Source organism: Vespa crabro, chromosome 18 (genome assembly GCF_910589235.1).
Source record: "Vespa crabro chromosome 18, iyVesCrab1.2, whole genome shotgun sequence".
Taxonomy (NCBI): domain Eukaryota; kingdom Metazoa; phylum Arthropoda; class Insecta; order Hymenoptera; family Vespidae; genus Vespa; species Vespa crabro.
Genome location: NC_060972.1, coordinates 4,497,289 through 4,518,677, shown reverse-complemented (window position 1 = coordinate 4,518,677; position 21,389 = coordinate 4,497,289). Strand labels below are relative to the sequence as shown.

At 32.6% G+C, this 21,389-nt stretch overlaps 1 protein-coding gene across 3 annotated transcripts; it reads right to left on the bottom strand.

The window, feature by feature from the left end:
* Positions 1-85: 85 nt before the first annotated feature.
* Positions 86-19,892, bottom strand: LOC124430301 (unconventional myosin-Va). Of its 3 annotated transcripts, XM_046976643.1 has the most exons (22): positions 19,756-19,892; positions 19,132-19,506; positions 8,912-9,336; positions 8,502-8,802; positions 8,082-8,399; positions 7,517-8,005; positions 7,130-7,336; positions 6,930-7,046; positions 6,538-6,836; positions 5,834-6,452; positions 5,563-5,754; positions 5,083-5,445; positions 4,647-4,949; positions 4,444-4,549; positions 3,883-4,069; positions 3,328-3,526; positions 3,139-3,232; positions 2,955-3,011; positions 2,596-2,769; positions 1,845-2,520; positions 1,493-1,775; positions 86-1,372 (listed from the first exon to the last, which is right to left on the bottom strand). In XM_046976643.1, the coding sequence occupies exons 2-22, from the start codon at positions 19,156-19,158 to the stop codon at positions 1,253-1,255; spliced, it is 5,556 nt and encodes a 1,851-aa protein (XP_046832599.1). In that variant the 5' UTR covers positions 19,159-19,506; positions 19,756-19,892; the 3' UTR covers positions 86-1,252. The 3 variants fall into 3 exon arrangements, with proteins under 3 accessions (XP_046832599.1, XP_046832597.1, XP_046832600.1); XM_046976641.1 differs by having other exon boundaries at positions 19,132-19,869; XM_046976644.1 differs by lacking the exon at positions 2,955-3,011 and having other exon boundaries at positions 19,132-19,868.
* Between the last annotated feature and the right edge of the window lie 1,497 nt (positions 19,893-21,389).

The window sequence follows — 21,389 nt, the reverse complement described above, 5'->3', positions numbered from 1 at the left end:
TCTGCCTTAAATATTTCACATTTTTTATGTACACAGATTCATACTTTACGTATGCATAATATATCGTCTAAGAGGAAACATCGTATTATGATCAACGATTTCATTTATTATTTTCATCGTAGGAACAAATAAATTTTTCACATCGAGTAAATGTATAATAATCGCGTAAATAGATTGATTTGCCGCTTAATAACACTTTGGAAAAGCATTTACCTTTCCAATTAGTTGATTCTATGGAATGTATTCGTTTTACTAGGCAAAATAATGACAAACCGAATGGGATATGAGAAAATGGGGAGTCGAATTGAATGCCGTTAACATCTACTCGTAAAATGGCACAAAAATTAATCGCTTGTACTCTTTTATAAATTATAATATAACAACATTATATGCTTCTCTTTCTCTCTCTCTCTCTCACACAATAACTCTTTCGTATCACAAAATATACAGTCTATTCCAACGTAACGTTACATATCTTCTCTCTCGCATTTCCTTTTTCTTTTTTTTACATATTAATTACAATTCCAACATATTTTCTACAATGTATGCAGGTATAACGATTGGCATATTTATCAATGTTGTACCGACGAATATCGCATACGCAATCTTAACGCCATCGATCGCAAAGGGAACTAATATTTATAATTAATGGAATAAAAAAAAAAAAAAAAGGCAATGATGAGACTATATTATATTAATTAACGTAGTCTCAATACCTTCTGTTATCCATATAATATGTGTATGCGTATTTATCTAGTACGAATAAATATTTTTTTTTTTTCTTTTCCTAATTTTTCATCTTGCGATAATATACATTATCTACGAACGTAAAATTGTTAAACATGCGTTAACTTTAACAAAATATAATACTTTCCCTTATTGAACGCTACGTTATATATATATATGTATATATATATATATATATATATTTCCTTTTTCTAATCGGTCTTTCATTTAATTATTTCTTTTTTATGTTTTTTTTTTGTCTTTTTAAATCCGGACGCGACTTGAGAATTAGAGAATTATATTTCGTAGAATATAAATTACGTAGTAAAAAAAAAATGTATATATTATAAAATGTTATATCGATAACTCATTCCATGCGTTCTATAACGTAACTAGAGTATCGGGATCACTAGATTGTTTTAATAAATAAAATAATAGCGAATGTAGCTTCTTGTACAACGATAATCAACTAAAAGCCAGAAGAGCAGTAAGTGGAAACCACTCTCTAGAATTATATTGCCAATAATTAGATCTTCTTGAGCATTGGTAGATGAAGCACCTCTGGAACTTCGATGTCCTCCAACCGAATGTTCGACGGATTGAATGGAAATCTTATTGGATAGGTATACTTTAAGTCCATTAAAAGCTAAAAACATTCATCATTTTCGTAACATCGTATTCCTATCGTGATCACAACTTTACCAAAAAAAAAGAAAAAAAAAAAACATATATATATATATATATATATGTATGTACATATATTTACCTGTTCGTTGTTCTCACCACGTTTGGCCAATTTGGCCTCTATTTTCTTTATAAAAGATACCGGTACTCGTGTCTCGAAGTCATCTGCCGGTGTATATAGATTTAATATTTTCACTATTTGATTGGCCGTAAGTTTATTGCACATCTCGCAAACGGAATTCACATCATCATCTGTTTTTCGTGCCTGAAGAAGTTGTGCCGCTTGGATGATAGGTTGAAGTGCTTCAGCAGCAGCTCCTACTCGTTTATCCCTACCCCACTGTTCCAAGTGACTCAAATTGTACCTAATCAAAGTAATTGGAATTTGATTATTTGCATTCTAAATTGAAAATTATAAAATTCCTATTAATTACCTTATTTGCATTCCTTTGGTCCAATGACAAAGCTCATTTCTCAGTAATAAATTATTTAACGCACTTGCGCACATAAAATAGAAGAGTTGTTTAAATAATTGCATAATAATTTCGGGATCAACACCATGATAAAGAAGAGTTTTGTGCACTGAACTGAGTTCGTCTAGGAGCTTGTCAAGCTTTTGCTGGGTAGAATCCGGCTCCTCGCCCATGGACGACGAACGGGGTCGACCTGGCTTGTTGGAATTCAAGCCGGAGATCGCCTCGTGCTCCAAAAGCGCCGGTACCGTAAAAGCTTGAATTCGCTCCTTCAAAGTCGTCACGATATTATTAAAAATCCATAGACTAACATTGCTCAAGACAATTCGATATTCGCTTAAATCGAAATTCCGTAAGCACTGATCATTTTGTCTAATTGTATTTTCCAATTGGAAAGGTTTGTCGCCAGAATACTGCTTCATATTATGTAATAATCGTAATGTATTGCTTAGCCATAATACGCTGTATTCAAAATCTTCTCGTTTCTTAACAATGCGTTTAACACCGTTCAAATACGCGGTTAACAACGATCGAACTTTATCGTCATCGTTGATGCAATCGGTGTGTCTTATACACATAAATATTATATATGCTGGGAGCCCAGGTAATAAAGTCACTGCTATTCTTGGTTTTAAATCTACGAATCGGAATTAAAACACTGTAGTAATATCAGCTGTTATTCCTATTGCATACGGATATCATATTGACTTACCAATAACTAAATGCCTTATTACCACACCAATATCTTCTTTTCTAAATTCAAACATTCCTTCGTAATCTCTTTCTTTCTTGCGAATGGCTGGCATAATGCTTCCGTTGTCGCTGGACGAATGACTGGTCGTTGTGACAGTACTGGGGTCATTAGCAGATTCTATACTGTCTGGTACTGTAATAGATACATCATGCATTAGATATAAAGGGTCAAGAATAAAGAAAAATTGATAAAAAATCTTAACATTATCATAAATGATCCATTTCTTTTTCTTTTTTTTTTTATGTACAGGTGAGCTGTGGTCTGCATGAAACGTGATATCAAATGATATGGATGATTCATCGAGACCATGCACTCACCAGTGTTTTTTAGCACATAAGGACGATCCTTATGTTCCTTAATATCATTTCCTTCGTCTTTTGATAGCATTAGAATAAAATAATCTTAATCGCAGTACTTTCACAATTTATATTTTTAAATATTATTTCTTATTTAGTTAATTAATAATTATTATCTAGAGGAATATTAAATATTTTTACTTACAGCCTGCATCTTTGAGACGTTTCGCAAGAATTTTACATTGTTTCTTAAACTTTCTGCATTCTTCTGCTATCTTATCGTATTTCTCTTGTAGATCCTTTAATATTGCAATAAGAATGTTTATATATATATACATATATATTGTTCAAATTTATTCTACTTTTAAGCCTGATTGAAAATTAATAATCTTACCAAATTTTCAGAGGTCAATCTTGTAATTTCATATTGCATGTAAGCTTCGGTTTGTGTTTGGGGCGATTTACTTAGATTGACGGATAATAATTTCTGTTGCTTTTCGATTTCTTCCTGTAATCTGTCGATCTCTGCTCTCCATTCATCCCTTTGAGTCCTCCAACCTTTTTCTTTTGCTTGCAATTCATCTTCTAGTTGCCTTTGAATAAATTATAATGAATTAAAACGATTGAAAATTTGTTTAAATCTAATGAAAGTTTCAAGGAATTATTCAATCGCCGAATATTTCTTCAATATAATTGCACAGATCTCTATTTAATTTGTTATCATTTAAATTAACATATTTTCGCATTGCATTCGATTGAATAACTCAGCATTATGCAAGACACATGCCATGTCTAATGTTTCGCGTCAAAGAATCTACTCAACTCACTCTCTTGATGCCTTTCGCTTTGTCTTAAGTCTACTGAAAATCGAATTGCATGCACAAACGACAAAACACGATTAGACACGAATTGCCACGAAATTAAATCTCTGATATAATTATCGATTTACCTATTTATCTTCTTCTGTGCTTCGAAGGCAAGGACTAATTCACCATCTTCGTTAACAATGTCAACATCTCGACCATAGTTTGAACCAAGGCTCTTCATTCTTCGAGTATGATCGGCCAACACACTATGCAACTGTATGCATTCTTCTCTTCTCCTTTCCAATTCTTCCTGAAGAGCTTCAAATTGTCCTAAATAATCAATTTTTAAATATTACATTACGTCAAACTCATTGGAAAAGAAACTCAACAGTAAAATTAGCTTAAATCCATTTTTCCCCAACTTCATATTATTCTATTGCAAGATTCACAATAACTCAATGTAATATTTTATGTGAAACACGCAAACAAATATTGTAGTAAAGTGTCCAAGGTATACAAATAAAAGCTCGTCAATGTTAATAATAAATATGTGTAATGTATTTTGTATAGCACAGCCAAAGGAAATGGTGTATGTATATAATACGTACAGATATGTATATTAAAGAGAAACAAAAATTATATATATAGAATAAAAAGAAAAATGTTATAAAGAATTTTTTTAGTTGTATCAATTAACCATTTACCTATAAGATGCTGCTGTGCAGCTGTTGAGTCTGCATTCGATACAATTTTCCTTAATGAACCCAAATCCTTTTTAAGCTGTGCATTTTCCATTTCTAATTCTTGAAGCTAAGAAACATCAGAAATACATATACAATTAGTTATACAATCATTGATTGAAACAATCTATTATTGAATTCACATTGTTAAATTAATTTTTATATACCCTGAAAGTATCTTGCGTTCGCGATGCTTCTTCGGGACTGTCACGTTCTAAATCTTCTACCATTCTAATTAATCGTCCATTCTCCTTTTCAACGTCCTTCAGTTTTTGTTGAAGTTTCAATACCAAATTAATATCCACGGGTGCATGGGTTCGTTCATTTGCCGTTTCCGAAGGTGATTTATTTGATTGTACTTCACCATCAGGTGGGGTATTTGAACGTAATTGATTCCAATCGGTCGTTTCTACGCGTGAATATGGCGTTGACGACGATGTTGTTGAACGAACGGATCCATAACCGAAATCCTTTACATAGAAAAAAAAAAAAAAAAAAAAAAAAAAAAAAAATGAAAAAAGGAAAAAGCATTACGTTGCATTTTTATTTCATACGTTATTCGACGATGATCGTCATAATAAATGTAATGAAATGAAATTTTACAATGTTTTGATCATCCTGCGGTAATTCCGTTGAAACTACTTGTCCGCTGTTACTAGAGGCATTACTCAAAGAACGAGAATGTCCTGGTACGTGGAGAGCAAGTTTTTGTTCCAACATCTCGGCATGTTGCTCCAATTCGTGGAATTCTTTCAACAATTTCTGATAAGCACCACGATCCTGATCCTGATCCAACAAAAGCAGATCCTTCTCCTGTTCCAAACGATGTTTAAGATTTTCTTCGGCACCACGTAAATTACTCTTCAACTTATCATTTGCCACAGAAAGTTCTTTTCGCAATTTTTCATTTTCCTCAAGGAGTTTCTTGTTCTCCTGTCCTTTCTCCTGACTGATTTTCTCTTTATCCTATAGAACAACAAAAACTTGGATACAAAATAAGATAATAAAAGAATGAGATAAATGAATAAGTAAAAATATTCACGTATATCGTTAATTCGAATAATTTCAATTTCAAATATTTACCTGCAAAATATCCATTTTTTCATCTCTCTCTTGCCTTAGTACGTTTTGCATTTTTTCCAGTTCTTTTTCTTTTTCCAATAAAATAACATTTAACTTTTTGTTCTCGACTTCTACAGATTTAAGTCCTTCCAATTTATTTTTTAAGTCAAATACTTCATTATGTACATTCTTCAAGTGTTGATTTTCTTTTGCCTAAAATGAATGTAATAATTTCAAATAATTATTTATTTAATTAAATTAAACTCGTTGCATAACAACGAGAGAAACTTACGAGTTCATTTATTTTCTGTTGCAAAGTGATAATCTTTTTCTCTAGACCCTTGTTAAGAGACTTTACGTGTTCTACGCTTCTAGCTTCAGCCTTCAATCTTTTAAACACTTTTTTGGCCAAATATCTTCTTACACAGGACTGAACTATAACGATATCCCTTAATTTCTTTTCACATGCCCTTCTGACTAGATATCCTCTTATGTATCGTTGAATAGTCGTTACAGCTGCATTTTCCTTCATCAAACGATACCTTTCTCTCGCCATTTTACCTCTGGCATATATCTGAATACCAATAATTGTGCATCTAATTTGCTGATACCGTCGTCTCTGTAGCCAACTTCTAACATTAGCTTGAATTTTAATGGCAGCTCTTTTACGTCTAATCCTTTCAGCCTTTTGCCTTGCCAAAAATCCTCTTCCATATTTTTGAAGACCTAAAATCGCCCTTCTAATTTTTTCATACCTGTTTCGACATATTAAACCTCGAACAGTTTTTTGAATCATTATACAAGCATTCATTTGTTTTTCTGCTCTAAGCTTTTCAAGATAAGCCACTTGTCCAGCACGAAACAAAACTTTTGTTTTCCCGAACTTGAATTTATCCTCTTCCTTGATAAACCTAATCGAGTAATATTGTAGAAATTAAAACGTTTTCGTAGAAATAAAATCTTTTCTTAATTGTTAAGTTTTAGTTGTCACTTTACCTAGACAATATACGACAACATGTCTCTTTGAGATCATCGCGATTTATTTCTTTGAACACACAAAGACATCTGTATCTTTGAAAGAATTCGGAATATGTTCTCTGACTCGGGAAACCAGCAGCAGAAATCCTAATCGTTTCGAGCACACCGCAGGCTCTTAACTGTTGTACGGCACGTACAGGATTATATTCGAATGATTCCTTTGTATCGTTTGGCTTGATACAACGAACGTAATGAGGAGTCGTTGCATTTAACGTCGACATTAACATATTTAAAGAATCTCGAAATTGCGAGCCAACCTAAGGAAAATTATTACAAATTTATATAGACACATATATGCATATATATATATATATATATTATTTCTAATAACGCGAGAAAATAATTTTTACCGTTTTCTTATTATGCTTGGGAGTTATTACTGGTTTTTGTGCGGACACTTTGACTCTTACGTTAGGTACAACCAATTTTGGATCCTCCTCACAAAACAACTTCTTCAATAATTTACACTGAAAGAATAAAAATGGAATGTACAAAGAATTGTACGTAAACGATTAGAAGAATTGAGAATATTCCAAAGATTTGAACTTACACTACCAGCCCTTAACACGTCTACTTGTTCCTCTATCACTGTGTCTCTGTTCTTTTCGAGAAAACCTAATGTTTCGTACTGAACTAAGCCAGCAAAATGATGAATCAAGAAAGCGGAAGTACCAAATCTTGGCTTTTCGAAATGTTTCGACTTGTTACATTTTGCATAGAGTTTATCTGCCCACGAGCTATCCGTTCCTTTTGGCATCTGTGTCAAATAATTACTTGCTAATAAAGAAAATTAATTGCCATATACGAGTTGTGAATAATTGTATTTAAAATTAAAAAACTATCCTGTCAGAATATTTTGATGAGATAACTTGAATCTGTTCTACATGATACTATCTCAATTGACGTATGATAATAGAATGAAAATCATGCGTCTTACCCGACATTCTTCGTCTAGCAAATCCAATATGCCCAATCTCGTTTCTATTAGATCGATACACGGCTGATTGTCATAAAAGTCTATGAAAGTCCATTCGATCTCCTCCTTGAGATATTCTTCTTGTTCAAGTTTAAATACATGCTGATTGAATTGTTGTTGTAACTTTTCATTCGCGTAATTTATACAAAACTGTTCAAATGAATTTATCTCAAATGTTTCGAATCCATAAATGTCTAGCACACCAATGAAACATTGAGCTTTGTTTTGAGACTGGAGGGAACTATTGATACCATTCACTATCCAATTGAATAGCTCGGCATAAATATGCTTTGCCAAAGCATCTCTAGCTCCTATCGCTTGCTCCGCATTCATTGGTTTTAAAAAGACTTCCCTCATAGATACGATCTTCCTATGGCAAAGCCATTTACGCATAGCGTTAACGTCCGTACCAAGTAATTCCGAGATTATCAAAAGATGTCTATCGGTTGGCTAAAAAATTTTAAGGAAAGTCCGTATGAATTAATGATCTTTGAATCGTGAAATTTCTTATAGGCAGACAGCTTACAGAAATAAAACTAGCTTCGGTGTCGTTATCTCCATTATTGCTCTGTGCATCAAAACTATTTATATTTACGTTTCCTAAATGCAATATGGCTGATAATATTCGTAACATATCGTCTTGCTGTTTAGAAGTAAAACCGAGCATCGTAAGAGCACTAATTGTATCGTCGAAACACGAGAGATCGTCGACTCCTTCGATTCTAGGATTGTTTCCTTGATTGAGGTAATGAAACCCGTTTGAGTTTCCAAGATGTAAGTGTGGAAGACGCTTCGCTGCCGAGCACATTTGATAAAACACATGATAATTCCTCTCTTCGTTTGCCTGAACGATATAATTAATAGAATATGATGACATACAGTTCGAAACTTTCGATCGTTCTAACTTACAATGAGAATTTTTGTAAATTATAATTTTCCTTTTTACCTGAAAGACGACTCTTGACTTCTCCAAAAGATAAGTTCTCATACTGGCACCAGTGATATTATATGTTTTATTAAATTGTATTTCAATAAATTTTCCAAATCTCGAGGAATTATCGTTCCTCGTTGTTTTCGCATTGCCGATCGCTTCCATGATTGGTGACGAGGCTAATACTTTCTTCTCGATTTGTGTCTCCGTCGTGGAACCGCCAACGGTAGCGAAATATCGCATGGTGTACTTTGCCGACACAGTTTTACCTGCACCTGATTCACCGGACACGATGATGGACTGATCATGTCCTTCCCTGAAATTTTTCGTCAACGAAATTGAGTAGTATAAGTGCCAATAATAATAATAATTAACTTTGTACATTAATTAATATAAATTATTCTTTTTTAAATAAATTAAATCACCTTTCCAATTTCGTATAAGCCTCCTCAGCCACAGCGAATATGTGAGGTTCCAAATCTCCCATAGCTTGACCTCTGTATGCCCATATCGTATCATTTCCATATATGGGCAATTCATTGTAAGGATTAAAAGCGACTAAAACGATACCGCAATACGTGTAAATGCAATGCCTTTGAAAACGTATTTGTAGATTATAGAGAACAGCTGGTTCGTGAAGGAACGACAAAGATGTAAGATTATTTTCTCCCATCAAAATATCCGGATTCCTTAATGGGGGTAGATCATGATCGCTTCCTATCTGTAATGTCTTCGTTTGATTCGAGTCGTCTGTGTGTACCTTTAATGTTGGCCGATTTACTTTGTAATCCTCTAAGAGGACAGCACCCTCCCAAATCTTTTCGGGATGTGGTATCCATACTTTGCCGCCCTGAACAAATCATATAAATCTATTAATCGTTAAGACGTGATAATTTAACATAATTATGCTCATTCAAAATTATAATTATATAATCGTTCTAATTGCCCAATCGTCTCAAAATAAAAGATAAACGGCTCTAATCAATTTCATTATTCTTATCATCGATACGTATCTACGATGAAATGGGACTTAACATATGAACGAAATAACATGATAGTGGAAATGGCAGTTCGACGACACACCTTGCATTGATTGATTGCAGGCTAATTTTCCTTTCACAAGGTGCCCTACATTTACACACGAAGCAAACGACGAACGAGGCCAACTACTGGAATCATATCGATTCATTCGGCCCGTACCTTTGAAAAAGAAAAAGGCGACAACTTTTTCTCTTTTTAATTAGTATCTATTTTTCTTTCCTTTCACAGCTGAAGCTATTAGATAATACTATGAACGCATCTATTTACGTATCTAAACTAATGGCATCAGGACATCATTATTGTAATTTACGAATTCTCTTAAAAAATATGTATGGTACAATTTCTGAGTATAAATATGATGAACGTTATCATACATAGGTAATTTCCATAAAACGAACGTATAGTATCGATGTAATATCATCATCTGAGTAAACAAACGACGAGCAAACATCGTCATCTTATTAGAAGGAGAAAAGAAATCGATGTGTGGTGCACGAAGAAATGAAAAAAAGAGGAAAAGAAAAAAAAAGAGGAGAACGAACGCACATACAACCAGGTTGAATTTCATGAGAAATAGAACGATCTGTTTTAAAAGTCAGCTAACGGTAATCGACGAAAAGAAATGTCGAGTGAACTTTTACATTTGTTGTCACATCACGATGGAGGTAACGATGAAATCGTTATACGTATGTATATATGAATTACCATTTAACGGAATACTGTAACATGTAAGTACGAGATCCAAAGGAATGTCGAGCAACGGTAAATCATGCTTTTTATTTTGTCATCGTTTCCTCCACCTTCACTTCATGGAAGACCTTTTCGTTCGAGTTAATCGGTGCGTGTAACTTAACGACCATAAAATCCTTACTTTAAGGATTAAATTCACAAGAAAGTAATCGCCAATGTATTGATAATTATAATTAAATCGTGATAATTATTAAATATTCAGAATTTCCATTCATATATATATATATATATATATATATATATATATATGTGTGTGTGTGTGTATAGTATTCAAGTCAATTATAAATAAGAAAGTAAATGTTGTGTAATAAATGCGCGTGTAAGATTCAACTTTTATTTATCTTTCATCTTACTTACGCGATACATAAAACTAACATAAGAATGATTAATGCTACATAAACCATCTAAGACTTACCGTGAAACTATATAAATTGTATATAATGATGAAACTTTGTACTATACTCTCGACATAACTATCGTACGTTAACTCGTAATATTCTGCACTAGGAACAAATTTTATGGTTAACGTAGCGTAACATGAAAGAGTAAAGAATATGAAAGAAAGTGCAACTGAATCGTCATGATTCTTCTCTTTGATATATTGATGAATGATTAAACGCCATTGATAAAGTATTATTGCAGTATCTTATCTTATTTCGTTACATTCTTTGGCTACACTTATTACGTCATCATGTGGATAATATTGCGTTTATTAAAAAATGCTTTTATCAGGCTCATCAATAAAAGCATTACGCATAATGTTATTGTCAACTCAATTTTATGAACGAAGAAAAACGATGAATAAGCAAGCGTGAAATGTTAAATACGTTAAAGAGGAGTCAATTCTTTTATCTACACAAAAGTGATAAAATACAAATAAAAAAAATTTGTTTTGACTGAACAATATGTATGACGTCTATTTCGTACTCTAATAAATAATATAGATATATACTTAGAAATATAAATAGACTTATGTGGGTATCGCATACTTGATTCTCTTATCTACAACTTTCTCTTAAAGCGGTTTACATTTACATAACGGAATTCGCATGACTGAATAGTTCTTCTTAAAATGTCGCATATTAGATACGTATTTCGAAACGTTAGAAAATCGATTAATACGTCCTACATATCTATTATACCTGCCGTGATATTTACAATGATAGATATCAAATTATTAGAAAGATTTAATCCGATTAAAATAACATATAAATAATTAATTAATTAATTCTGAATAATTTATTATGTGATTTCAATGATAATTAATTCGTTTGACAAAAAAGAGAGAACAAAAGAAAAAGATAAAAAAAAAAGAACAAAGGAGAAGAAAAGAAAACAAGAGAAATTTCTTCGTCGGCGGGGGGATGTACAATTCATTCGTGAACTCATGACCCAAGGAGTGTCCGTCACGAGACGGAAGAATCCTCGAGTAGTATCGACCATTTCTTTCTTTCTCCCTTCTCCCTGCCAACTTTTTATAATTCGTCTCTCGTATCAAGAATCAGATTGTCCGTTTCACCGTTCATCAAATAAATCAACTACATTGACTTTTAACATTTGAGGTGAAATTTTTTTATCTCGACTTTTTTTTTCTTTGCCTTTACACCTGTTCTATTTTGCAATTTTACTAATAATCATTTTTAATCGCAAATAATAATATGAGGAATAAAACATGCGTGTCATATAAGTTTTCACTTTTACTCGTTCGTAATTAATATGCATAGAATCCTGCAAGTGATCTAACAGGTTTGTCTAAGAGGCCAGTTCCCATGCTTTCTATGATTACACGTAAACTATATTTTCACGCAACTAGAAAAGTTATTATTATTGCGAGTCTCGTGCCTCTCGTGGAAAATAAAAAGTACGTGGAAGAATAGTGTTCCCACGAGACTCTTTTCATTGAGAATGTCCAGTTCAACGGTATCCTATGATACCTTATGATATATTACGATGAAAGGTATGCCCACTAAAACAGTTTTATCTTAATTACAAGAATTTTCTATCTTTTCTTTTCTTTTTTTCTTTTTTTCTTTTCTTTCTTTCAAATTCGTCCATCTTGATATTACGAAAATTATAGCAATCAGAACTAGTGGTCATACGAAAAAATTATGTTGAATAACTGTAAAGTACATTTTACACAGATACTTTTATCGATAGAGTATTTCTATTCACACGTATATAATTGATTAAATTTTATATATATGTATGAATGAAAAATATATTTTTGAAATTATTCGTATTTATTTTGAAAAGCACATATTTTTCTTAAATGGCTTTTCAAGCGAGGGTATTTTGATAAAAAATACGGTTAATGGTCTTAAACTTTCTTTATCGTAGAAACGAATGAGGGTCTATTCTAGGCTCGTGTTACGAAACGATGAAAAGTTAATGAACATAAATTTTCTTTCCTCTCTCTCTCTCTCTCTCTCTCTCTCTCTCTCTCTTTCTTTTGTACTTTAGAAATAAATGGAGAAGAAGAAGATGGAAAGAGAGATCTCACGCTTGTCAAAGTGTAATTCTATATATTTTTTTTTTCGCGGTATATATTATAAGGAACCGTCTCTAATTTGTCGCACGAGTTACACCAAGTCGACCGCAAACGCAACGGCTAAAAACTCGATGGAATTCCGTAATGCCATATCGGAGAAAGAACAATCGCAAGAAGACAAGGATAAGTACTTGTTTTTGCGAGCTAGTCTATAAAACATATTTTTTTTTTTCTTTTCTTACAATGCACGTTCACTGAACTCTTTACAGTTCATTCTTAAAACCTATAATAATAGGATTAAGAAACAAATATTCTATTAAATTAATATTCTATAAAAGTAATATACTTTTGTTATATTAAATTAAAAGCTGATTTGTTTGACGTATGAATTATTAAAAAAAGAAGAAGCCTTCATGTCAAACTAGAATCGTAAACTAAATTGCAGGAATAAGAAATGAATTTGTTGCAATTTGTATGTACTCTAATGATTGCTATAATCCATCTAACAAATTGAGAAGAAAATAATTTCCAATATGATTATGTTCCTCTTTATCTTTCAAGTTACAACACATGATAGAAGCAAGGGTGACATGAGCACGTACCACTATTCCACCCTCGTGTTGTGTCTATGTCGAGCTTTGCAAACTGTACACCAATCTACGGCTTCTGTCGCGTTCGTCTATTCACTTGGGAATGTATTTACAACGAGAGAGCTATGTTCTATTATATTCTTCTAACATGTATGAATTATATTTATCTATTATAAATATCTATCTATATCACTGTTCATTGAATTGAACAATTTTTAAATAGGTTCAAATGTTTTCTTTCTTTTTTATTTTTTTTTTTTCTTGCAAAGACCGAGAAAAGTTTCTGTTTTTTGAGAAATAATTTTAAACGTTTCTAACACGACTTCGGTTCAATAACTTTTCAATCTGTTGGGAGAGAGAGAGAGAGAGAGAGAGAAGAGGGAGGAGCGATGCGGAAGGTGGAACTCGCAATCTTATCGCCACGAGGTCATCCTCGAATGAGTCATATCGATGTGAATTCCTCCAAGCGCAAAAAAAATATCTGTTTGCACACTAGCTCAGCTTTTGCTGTCATTCAAAAAATCATCATTTTTATTTGATCAACATTTCGGTTGTTTTTAAACGAACGATTAAACTGTGATCTATATGACTTGCGAAACATTACTTTCGTTATCGGCGTCAACGTTTTCAAGTAAAACTACGTAATTAAAATAATTTTTTGAAAAAAAATTTATCACGATCGACAAGACGTTTCGTAGTTTTGATATTAATTTAATGAAATGTGATCGAATGAATAAATTAATTGAATCAATTTACCTTCGTAACAATTAACACGAATAATATTTTGATATCACTTTTGAATAGAGAAATTTAAGTTTTTAAAAATATTCGAAATAGATAAATTGTGACATTTAATCGTACATTGATCACAAATTTAATCAGCGATGATTTTTTTTTTCGTTGATTCATTAAATTAATCACGATTACAAGTGATAAATCTGGATGGATCGATATCCACAATATTGCTTTCTTTGTCCAAAAAAAGGGGAATGAAAAATCGTAGCAAGTACAGATCCTAAGAAGGATATGTGAAAAAGAGAATTCGTAGATGAAAGAAGGAGTTGGAAAAATTCCAACTGGCTGGCACCGGAAAAAACGGCGATAGCTCATGTTGCCGACTGAAGAAGTCTTTTAAAGACTTCTTTCGAACGTTCGAACGAAGTCTTTGCCGACCAGCTTAAAGTAACGTAAATTCAATGATATTTTACTGACAGATTTAACTGCTTGGAGAAGAAAAAAGAAAAGAAAAGGAAAAAAAAAAATAAGAAACAAGAAAGAAGCTAAGTAAACTCTCGAAGCAATTTAAGTTTTACCTTAAGATAACGTTCTTTTTTTTTTTTTTTTTCTAAACATTTATATGGAATAGTTAAGTGTCCATTGCATATATCTTTTAGAGATATTGAATATAATTTTATAATAATGATATGATGCATACAATATTATATATATATATATTTTCTCTCTCTCTCTCTCTCTCTCTCTCTGTATGATTTAGCAATATCATTCGACAATCGATCCATGCTTTCTTACCTCGGCTCTTTCATGACATTTCACGACAGTGAAAAAACGTTCGAGAGTTTATGTTCTTCTGTGCAAAGAATAACGAGGTCAAGTTTTACCACCCACATATATTCATACGACCCTTTGCTACGCTTCTTCGTTTTCTTTTTCTTCACTATACGAATATTCATATTTATTCATTTTACGTTCCATATACGAAGGAAATAAGTTTAATTGCGTGAAATTTGTAGAAATCTTTGCTATTGAATTTTCTTTTACTTTCATGATAAAATTCAAGTTGGTTTATAAAAAAAAAGAAAAGAAAAATAAATAAATAAATAAAGAAGTAAAGAATAGATAAATGATAACGATTAAATCAATTGTTCATTATTATTATTATTATTATTATTAGTCTAATCATGTCTAATAATAGCTAATCGTCAAAAAATATAGATATATTTAGATAATGAGAAAGAAAAGTAATGAATCAAGCGTATCTTCCACGAAAGAAAGAGAAGCGTATCCGTGAGAAGGAAACTTGCTTGGTTCGAGAGGTAGGCCTTGTTAAAGTTAAAATCGCGGTCGTAAAAACGAAGGAAGAACTTTGTGAGATACTGCCTCGAGGAATCTTCGCATCGCATAGAAAGCCCACGAAGAAGAAGGCTCGTCCTCGACTTTCCATTTGAATTCTCTTCGAAGAGATTATCAAGAGGTACGATGAACGAACAAGCTCGCAAAAAAATAAAGAAAAAGGAAAAAAAAGAAAAAATAAAAAAGAAAGTAAAATTATTATTTACTATGATAGAAATTATTTAAAAATGGACCATTTTAATATGCAATAAAACCTATTTATTTAATCGAAATCAATCGGAATATATTAGTATAAATATTCCATTCAGATCAATGTATACATATATATACATATATATACATATATATGCATACTAAAAATCAATGTTTGGAAGAAGCAATATGTATATATACCTAATAATTAATTTTAATGATTTAAGAAAGTGACGTAAGATATTTAAACCTTTCATAAAAATTACAAAACATATATGTCTAATCTAATCGATCTTCCACAAAATTTGATTATCTTGAAATAATCAAGATTTCTAAAGTATATAATCGTCACGAAAATGAAGGCTTTCGCAATTATACGGTAATCTCTCGGTTCTCGTTGAAAGAACCCAACGACTCGGAGACAAGGAGAACGACTCGGGGACATTCTGCTTCTTTTTTCAAGAAAAAAAAAAAAAAAAAAAAAAAAAAAAGAGAGAGAGAAAGATTAAGAACGTAGATAATATATAGGGATACGTAAAAATTCATGACTCTAGAATTATGTACTATTAAAGGTAAGGTCGTTAGATCAAATGGCTTCGGTGATTTTTATTCAAAAACATCGCCGATTAATGTGAGATCATCCATGCCTAATATCGTGTTCGAAGCTTCTGGAAGGTCTTGTAGAAATTTGTCTTCGAATCGAAATGTAACGATGTGTAAAACGTAGCGACACATCGTTTCTTTAAACCTTTATCGTCGCTTTATTACATTTTTATCTATGGAATAATAATCGAAATAAATCGTAACATAGTTAACACTGTAAAAAAAAAAAACAAAAAAAAAGCATTACGAATGAAATACAATAGATAAATGCAATTCTATATTTTTAGATCCGTATAAAATTATTTTTATAATTAGAAATTAAAATGATAAGAGATATAATAAACTTTACATCGTATAGAATATTTTCTTTCAACAATTTATATTCAAACAAAGATTTGAACAAAATAAATTGAAATTCTTCGAGTCATTGTCTCAGACACTTTGGGAATTCCTTGTACTTCAAGGGGAGTGAGAAAGAGTACAGGTAGAACGATCTATCTCGAGAGGTTTCATTTCTGAAAGAGAGAAAGGATTTTGCTTGGCTCGAAACGAACTACACGAATCACCTTCTACGACGGCCGATCGCTCCGGCAACAGCTTTGAACCAGGTTGACTGGCTCTTTAACATAAAGGTGCGTTTATGACTTCGACGAAGATCATGAATTTCGAGAACGAACAACGTTTGAATACGAATGTATTTCTTATTATACGCAAATTTATTTTATTTGAATATTTTTCTCTCTTATGAAAATACATATTTCTTTTCTTTTATTTATTTATTTATTTTTTTTCTTTATTCGAATGAAAATGTATTTTTCATCATTTCAAATTCCACATCGTTTGTTTTTTTTTCGATAAACGATTACTTTAAAAAGCATTTACGAATATTAATTACGATTGAACGAAAGAAAAGAACAAAGAGATTAGTTACTTTGTTATCTGTTATCTTTATGATCAATTTCCAGCGCGAGATATAAACTTTCTCTATCTCTCGGAAAGAGAAAGAGAAATTAAAAAAAAAATCTCTTCGGATGGAGCGCGTCGTAAAAAAAGGAAAAAAGAAATGGAAAGAAAGGAAAAAAGAATAAAAGAGAAAGGAGAAAGAGAAGAAACTCACAGACATCAACATGACCTCGGTCAACCCTCGCCATTCACCTGACCGAAGCGATAAATCAACGAGCAATATGGAAAGTCTCGATAGAACCTTAAAGAGGGAAGCGTAGAAGAGATGAGAACGTTCCTACGAGATTTTTCTTTCTCGTAACAACCGTGCTACATGGGAAATCGAATCTAATGGTAAACTAACGGTACTATTATAACTGATATGCCACCAATAATCTTATGCTAGTCAATATAGGTATTGGTAATGTGACTAAATCAATGATTACTTTGAAGTTTTCAATCGATGTTAAATCTTGTAATCACTCGATTGTATCGATTAAACATTGCGACAAAGAAAATGTCTATTTACTGCAGAAAGATAAGTATATATTAAACATTAGTAACAAGTATATCAAACAGATATATAAAAAGTTTTATATTAATTTTTATACTATCTTGACAAACTGTATGAAGAATATATTACATTTAAAATAAATCGATACGCAATATTATTACGGAGGAAAAAAAAAAGAAGAAAGAGAAACAAAAGATATTAATAATTCTCGTCTCAACAATGATAATACGATCGGACGAGGATAAAGCTAATTTCGAAATTTTTGATAAACGATCAAAACGATGATTCACATATAAAGATCTCTTCGATCTTTCTCATTTTCTCGAGCAGATTCGAAAGCGATCGCTGTGAATTTCTACGATCATCCACGTACGATGTAACACTGTTGTAACCCAGCTGAAGATTCGAATTCTATTGGCGCGAATGAGAGCAAAGGTGAAATTGTGTGGGTGTCCGATCGATATTTACGTCAAAAGTCGGAACGTTCCCTTTCGATAAACGCGTTCACCGTGTTACTACACTACTGTGACCCACTCTCATTCGGGAGAGGCGAATTTTCCTCCTTCACCTGTTTTCTCACGAACGAAATTTAGGTCCTACATTTATCGACCATATATTCTACGTCCTACTCTTGCCATTGATTTTTCCTTGCCCTATAAAGGATAAATATCCTGATCACGTGAAGAGAGATAAAGTAATAGCGGGAAATTCTACATCATTTTTTGACATTCCTTAAAATTTTTACAATTACATTATAGATATAACGTATAATTTCATTGACGATTAATATTCCGAAATGAAAGAAAGAATAGAGATGGTTACTCGAGCAACTTTCTTTTTTCTTTTTATGTAATTTCTTTCTTTTACATTTCATCAAACGTCCGTCAATCGAGATAAACCGGAACGTTTATCATAAGAATATATATCGCGAAGGTGACTAGAAGAGAACAACAAACATTAGAAAAAAAAGTGACTATTATTATTTTGAAAGAAGCTTAACGAATTTCGTTTTATAATAAATATAATTTTGACAATGATAAATTTTCAAGAATAAGAAATAATTGAATAAAAAAAATTTAACGAATAAAATGCATTCTTGACAAACGCTAACTGATCGTCATTCCTTTCATCGTATTACATCATATTTTAAATATAAAATACTTGATTACCACATCAAATAATTATGCGAGAGTAAGAATCCGTCATTATTTTTCTAAACTTTTTTTATACAGGATAATAAATAAGTTCAACGTGAACTTTATATAAATAAAATAAAACTTTCGAACGTTCCCTTTGAAAAAGACTAACCTTGGATAAATATAAAAAAAAAAAAGCGATGACCTTAAGGAAAAATGTTCACACAAATGAGGAATTGAAAAATTAATTGAAAGTTTAAAGGATTAAGTACAGTCTCGTAGATACGTATGTATATACCTTCACGTAAAGCTGTCTTAAAGTCATGGCGAGATCGGTTTAGGTAAATCTTCTCGTTGTTATCTTCGTCGTCGTCTTTGTCGTCGTCAGCGTCGTCGTCGTCGTCGTCGTCGTCGTCAGCGTCGTCGTCGTCGTTGTCGTTCTTCTTCCTCTTCTATTACTTGTCGACTCTGCGTCTCGTCTTCGTCTTCGTCTTCGGTTGGAATCGTCGCGCGTGCTCTACGTGAACCGCCGACCTTCTCTTCCCGGATACATAGCGACCTTCTCTTCTGATCACGGCATGCTTTTCGTTTCTATTTATTTACTTTTTTTCTTTCTTTTTTGCGCCTCTCTCTCTCTCTTGCTTCTTCGATCCGTCAACTCGTCTCTCTCACCCTTAAAATACGAAGAGAAAATGAAAGGCGCACTGTAAAGATTCTCCCGATTCACCTGATACACCTTCCTCTCTCTTATATTCTCGACGTATGTCGCTCTCACGCAACTCACTGTCACCATACAAACAAAAAATACACAACTATACAAGCCGCACTCATTCACCCACCCATCCACACACACACGCACACACGCACACACTGTACGAAGAAAACGGATAAAAAGGAGAGAGGAATCTTCTGCGAAAAGTACCTTCCCGCAAAACCTTCTACAACGGCACTGCCACCAGCTGGCTCGTTATCGGGTTTAGATTGACCGCCTCTCCTCCTTCCACCTTCCAACAAGAAGCTCGCACACTCACTCACTCTCTCTCTCTCTCTCTCACTCCCTCCCACCTTATCGCTCTATCATTCCCTCACTCTCTCACTCTCTTTCACATCCCTCACCATCATCTCTATAAACACGTACTCGACGGCCTTCGTTGCGCGACGACGCGCATCTTCCATCTTTGTCTTTTGCACAAATACATCAATATGACGCTCTTCGTCGAGAGATCGAAGTCAATTAATGCCAGCGCCATCTTTTAGTTCACGTAAATACTTACTTAGGTTGAATATCGTAGAATAGTAGAAATCTGTATTATCCTCAACTACATGATAATACATTATATATGTATATATATATATATTTAATTTAATAATGAAACATTTTTAATATTGAAAATTATGTATCGTAAATTAAATAAAGAAGGCGATCAATACTAGACGTTGAAAAACATTTCAATCCATTAAATCATAGAAACGTTTTGTATATTCCTTGCATAGATAATCTTAATAAGAAGTATAAAAAGTAATTAATATTATTTTAAGTAATAGTCGGATATTCCATACCTCATATTTGTACGAAAAGAATTTAGGAAAGAAGCTATGAGAAGGAAGTTTCTTTTCCATCTCAAGGTAAGTAAGATTACATTATTACCCACTAATTATTGGAAAAAGATAACAACGCCCCTATTGGTCAAATTACCAATAATCCAATAACAATTACAATAATAATAATAATATTCTTAAAGATTGATACTTATTTTCGATACCCAATAAAACTATTTATTTAATCTTCCAATAAACAACTTACAATTTATTTCTTAAATCAAATATATATATATTTGAATGTATTTCAAAATGGTAAAAAATAATTTGAAGAATTTGCGATTCTATCCCAACATGATTAAATTACATATAATATAATTTACTCATGTTAATTATGTATAATACTTTACATAAATTTAAATATAAATTTTTCTATATAAGCAGCTATTCGCTCGGTAATACTTGCGTTATATAATGTGGTTTTATATATCGATATATCGCAAGTAATACCGACCCAGGTCTCACCACGTGGAGGTTGCTGCATGTGGAGACCCACGGGCTAACGGTGACTCTACTCTAAAATCCGCGTTTCGCGATACCGATCCGTTATACCTTTCCGCTTCAATGCTTGGCTTCTTAACTAACAGGGTATGTGTAGCTTTAGCTACTACACACCTCTTACAGATAGCTCCACCAATAGCACCGTCCGCTTCAGACATAACGGATTATTAAGCACATCCGAATTCGTGCTTTCCGAATTTCGAACAAACAAAGCGCACTCCTTAGAAATACTAATCGCGTCGCGACACTCACGTGTGTGTTATAATTACGTAGATTCTACTGTTAAGCCGAAATTCGCGAAATACCCCCATAGGAATTTTGAAGAAATCAAACGAAGTCCACGGTAGGACCTTTAATCGCGCCCGAACACCCACGCCAGTGTTAGAAAAACGGTAACTCTACTCTAAATTCGCGTTTTCGATTCGAACAATCAAACGTAATATATTCGCGCCCGAG